This window comes from Aquila chrysaetos, chromosome 26 (assembly GCF_900496995.4).
Source record: "Aquila chrysaetos chrysaetos chromosome 26, bAquChr1.4, whole genome shotgun sequence".
Taxonomy (NCBI): domain Eukaryota; kingdom Metazoa; phylum Chordata; class Aves; order Accipitriformes; family Accipitridae; genus Aquila; species Aquila chrysaetos.
Window position 1 is genome coordinate 15,663,150 of NC_044029.1, and position 5,180 is coordinate 15,668,329.

A 5,180-nucleotide genomic window follows, 5' to 3' on the forward strand; every position below is an offset into this window, starting at 1 on the left:
TCTGCCACGTAAATGTTACCCATTGACGAACCACTGAAAATTTTTCCAGGACCATGCTTTAACAAAGATGCTTTCGAGGGATTCCCTTGATTAACCAAAAACGAAGTGTTCTTATCTAACACTATCTTGTCTAAATATACACAGGCTGTGATGACGAAATAAAAAATTTCAAGACCAGGTATAAATACCACTGACAGGCAGATGAAGTTCATTCGTCTACTTTCTTCTAATAGAAGATTTAACTATTAGAAGTTGAAGCTCACTGCTCTTAGAACTGACATCTCCCAGAACTTATCTGAGCATTTTAACTGAACCATCACCAAGACAATGACTTGCCAGACCTACAGCTTGCTTGTTCTGTCTGTCATCATGATTTATTTTGGACGTTTTGGAAATAGCTTAATTCTTGCCCAACTTCAAGGTGATATAGACCAACTGAAAGCTGACTTTGTAAGTATGGTCTTCTACTGCATTTCTCTTCTCCTTCTGCTTGTGCTTCAGCTACAGTCCAGAGTTGAGCACTGCTTGACATACTCAATGTGTACCAATAGAGGGTAACCATGGAACAAATTTTTTTGTTTTATCTTTTTTTAAACAAGAATATGGACAATTTCTTTGGTTTTGCTAACCTCTTTCAGTAACATGATACAGTTTTCAATAGTCATAGTTAATGTAGTAGTTTGCTTTTATTTCAGGGACAGTCTTCCTTTCACAAGAGTTTCTCCTAGCTCCATTCAGCCTTTGATTACATGGAATAATTTATAACAAGAAATCTTAATGCAATTTATGATGGATGAATTAATCTTGATTCAATTCTATTCAGGTGCAATTTACTGACACTTTTTTAGTTTTAGGTTAGTAAAGTTAATGGGGGATTTAGTATTAGTTAGCAACATAAACAAAGTAGAGAACTTTTGCTTTAACAAATGCATCTGGTAGTTAGTAGTAGTAGTAGTGTGTTGCCCAAAGGTGGTTCCTAGTGTTTATTCTTTTGCATCCTCCAGCCATTCTGCTTCCATATCTGTGACTATGATCTGGCATGGGAATGTTATCTGGCATGATATTACTTCTTTTCAGACAGAATTTTAATAACTTGATAACTGTATTGTTAATTTACCTATCTTCATCTAAGAGGTATTAAAGTAGTTCACAGCTGATTTCAGCTGGGATTAGTCATAGCGATAACAGATCTACAATAGAGTCACTTCTAATTAACAGCTTTTATTCTCAGTATGTTTTGGGGTTTTTTTCCTTAAATGCGTGAAAGCAACTGCAGGAGTCTGCTCCTATCTTCAGCTCTGATTTTGTCAGAATTTTGTGCATATGAAAGTTGAAATTTAGTAGTCAAAGAATCACCCTGAAGTATTACACAAAGAAGCCTAGTGTGATACTTCAGTGTTTGCAGATTAATAGTAAACTGGCTGTAAAATTGGCATTATATCTTAAATTTGTCATTAGCATAGATCTGAGAGATTCTCACTAAAGTATATATAACTCTGTCGGAGAGATCCTAAGCCATGGTGAGCTTCTTGCACTCTTGTTAAAAACTCTGGTCCACAGCAGGTGCTCCCCACCTTTCAGAAGAACAGCAAAACAAGGTTTGGCGATGTGCTCAGCACGGGGGGGCCAATCAGCCTACAAGGTTTCTGTCAGCCTGCAAGTTTTCCCTTTGCACTCACTATATTTAAATTACTGAGCAGACAAATAAGGAAATAGTGACTGTTGTATACAAAAAGAAAAAAAAAAAAGACACACAGAGAAGAGGAAATGATTCAGTTTACCTTTCCTTGGTAGAATTGTATTGCTCTTTGTTTCCTAGAATCTGCCACAGTGTGTGGCTAACATCTGATGGTTAAACTCTGTCCCTGCAAGCCTCTCAGTAGCCCACTAACCTTGTATATCCCCATGCCTGACTGTGGGCTACTGGGCTATTCTCCAGTTCTACAAACTGTAGTTTTCTAGTAAAGTTAATTTGTTCTTGTTCCATATGAGATTTTACTAAGACTGGATAAATTCAAGGCTACAGACTACGTACGGGTGGACTTTGACTTACCAGAAGACATGCCAAGATCAGATCTGACAATTTTCTAGCCAGTTGCTATGCTTAAGAAGTTTAATTTTCAGCTGTCAATACCAAAACTTGCAAGGAGCATTTGGTCAAATAGATGGTGCTAAATGTCTCTATTCAGATGAGTTGTAGCAGGAGAAGACATTGAAAAGCAGACTAATGCCGTTTCTGGTACTAGGCAGTCATCCAATGCGATTTGGTGCTTAGAGAAGTGAAAGCATTGTAATAGCTATAGGCCAGTGGTGCAAAAATCACGTCTCTCTGTTTTTTACTGCTCATTTGAATAGAGAACACAAATTTGCCTTTTGATAAGTATCATTTGCATAACAGATATGTTTGTTCTTTGTTGCAGAACTCAAGTCATTCAGACGTAGCTGACGGTGGACCTATTTTTACAGATAAACTGATAAACTGGACAGAGGTGAGTCAGAACCAGATATGACAAAGCATTTCAGGCGCTTTGCGGGGCACTTTTGGTACAAAGCAGCTCCCAGGGCCAGCGTAACCAGCCGGGGTAAAACAAACACGAGCAGAGACTGCTTCGGTAGCTTGGAAATGAGAAAACAATCCCCAGAAAAATGCTTCCCATAAGGATCAAGGTGCTTTATACTGCACCATGAACTGATCGTGAGGTACAGCCAAGCCCAGGAGATGAATTGCAGCATCTTCTTTATCATCCTGTTTCAAGCAGCAGTGAGAACCCGTGTGCTGCATTTTAGCTTCGTTCATTTTCCTGCTGATGTGCGCTCACAGACCTTTCTTTCTGACTGTATCTTTCAACAGAGAAATGAAAAAAGGATCATCCTGAGCCAGATTGTTTCCATGTACTTGGAAATGCTTGAAAAAACTGCCGAGAAAAAGGCGCACACCAGGCATATAGTCGAGGAGCTCTATACTCTGAAAGCAAGCCTTCCTGATGGCTTACAGAAGGTGAAAGACCTCATGGACCTCTCAAAGGTTCAGGTAAGGCTCTTCCTCTGCCTCCAAGGCTCATGACACTATATTTTCCAGTTGATTTGAGTGTGACTCAAGCCAATAATGCTTCAGTAACCCGTCTGGTAACCCCCGTCTGGCTGAGTTCACACTGGAAAACCCAATGTTTCCAGCTGCAGGGGCTGCTGCGGGTCTGCGGTGTGGGGTGTCAGCGTGGGGGGGGCCGCCCTCTCTGAGTCTTGCCGGAGTCTGGCACAGAGGTGCCGGCAGCGCTGCCGCTTCGCCTGCCCACCAGGGCTGCCACCGCCGAGGCCATTTTGTGGTTTAGGAATTGGGTGGGAAAGTTGTGCCCGGCTACGGCGTGCTTCCGCGGGCTTCGGAGGGACTTGGCTTATCGAGCGAGCGCCACCGGCACGAACCACCGACCTCTGCAGAGGTCCGCAGCCAATACCCCGGTGGAGCTGGCTGCTTGTGGGTAACTCATTTATCATCGCAGTAACTACAGAATAGCTCCGTTTCACAGAATATGGCTGGTCTGCGGCACGTTGCAAAGTAGCACAGAAAGTGGAAGACAAAAATCTGTGACAAAGTGGGTCTTTGTTGTAGGAATTAGGTAGGAGAGTAATTGGAAACCGCTGATGTCCAGCTGGTTTACCCTGGTAGCAGTGTAGCCTGTAGGATGTGATCAGTAAATAACGACAGCTCTTGGCATGACCTTCATTCTGTTTGTTTCTTACTCACAACAGATGAGCGACCTGAGAATTCAACGCAAAGCTGCGAACGAGCTGTTCAGCGTCTTACAAAAACTGGTGGAGACTTCAACTTCTCTCAAAAGGAAAAGGAGCCAGTCTCAGAGGAGGTGCAAATGCTAATGACATCATATGACCTTTTGTACTGAGTTATTGGGCGAATTTTGTTATGATGCACATTTTTTAATTTCAATCTTATTATTGAGTTTTTATACATTTATTTATTAATATTTAAGTATTTTAAATAATTATTTATAAAGAAACACCAATCAAAGTATTTATAACTCCTACTACTATATAAGAAATGACTTTGTCTTAAAATCCTGTCTATCTGTTATATGTTTGTTGACCTGAAAATATAGAATGAGGCAATGTTTACCTAGTTTCCATATGGAAATCCTGAAATGACATGATACGGTACCCAGCTTTCCATCTGGTGCTGTCTTGGGAGAGGGATGTTATAAGATTAGTCTCATCATTCATCTGTTTGGCATGGAGATGTAAGCACCAATATGGGGAAGTTTCTGTACTCAGGAAAACATTTTCATATCTGCTTACTTCTAAGCATATCTATATCCAAATCAAGCAAATAGACATGCTTAAAGATAGGCAGATGCTGAAGCACTTTTCTGAACTAGGGGATTGATGATTAATTGCTGGTAATTATTGTTATGCACTGAAGTTACTAGGAGGCCAGGCTAGTTAGCAACTCCAGGAAATGTGACTAACTCTATTGCACTGACTTAACTTCAACTCACCAATTTTGAGAAGTTCTGTATTTTTTTGTACTGAATCATTTAAATGTGTCTGATGTAATTTTATTTATTTGGAGGAAGTAGTATGGAAGTTTTTATTTCAAGGACTATATTTTTGTACTGGAATATTATTTAAAACTTTGGATTTCTCAATGGAAGCTTTTTGAAATCTGGATATTAAATATATGAAAAAAAAAAAAAGTGTGCTTGCATATTTATTCACCAGAACCTCTGTGAAAAGTAGAATGTTAATCTTGCTCTATGTTGTCACAAAAGATGGCCCTGCCCAGATATATAGAAACCTATTTTATTTCCTCCTGCCTGTCCAAGATTTAGGAATGGCTAATGTTTTCAAAAAATCTGGCAGAAGGGTCTAAGATTCCCAAGCTCTTCAAGTTCTGCTTGTATCTGCATGAGGAAACATCATTGTGCTTACAAGAAGGTGTTGATTATTTGAAATTTGTTGTTACTCTGATTTAAAATAAAAGACACTTCCAAATTTCTCTGCAAGTCAAAGTTATGGAACTTAGACGGAGGACAGCCCATCTGCTGGGCTCTCTGTGGGTGGTACGAGCTGGAGGCCTGGGGCCGCTCGGGCTTTGGCCAGTCTCAGAGGCTTGGGTTTGGGCATGGGCTTGGGGAGGAGAGTTGGTGGGGCTTCCAAATTCTCAGGTC

At 40.5% G+C, this 5,180-nt stretch overlaps 1 protein-coding gene across 1 annotated transcript; it reads left to right on the plus strand.

Moving 5' to 3' along the window:
* The first annotated feature begins 269 nt into the window (after positions 1 to 269).
* Positions 270 to 3,912, plus strand: IFNG (interferon gamma). The gene is made up of 4 exons (XM_030002952.1): positions 270 to 450; positions 2,421 to 2,489; positions 2,852 to 3,031; positions 3,748 to 3,912. The coding sequence occupies exons 1-4, from the start codon at positions 328 to 330 to the stop codon at positions 3,871 to 3,873; spliced, it is 498 nt and encodes a 165-aa protein (XP_029858812.1). The 5' UTR covers positions 270 to 327; the 3' UTR covers positions 3,874 to 3,912.
* Positions 3,913 to 5,180: the final 1,268 nt, after the last annotated feature.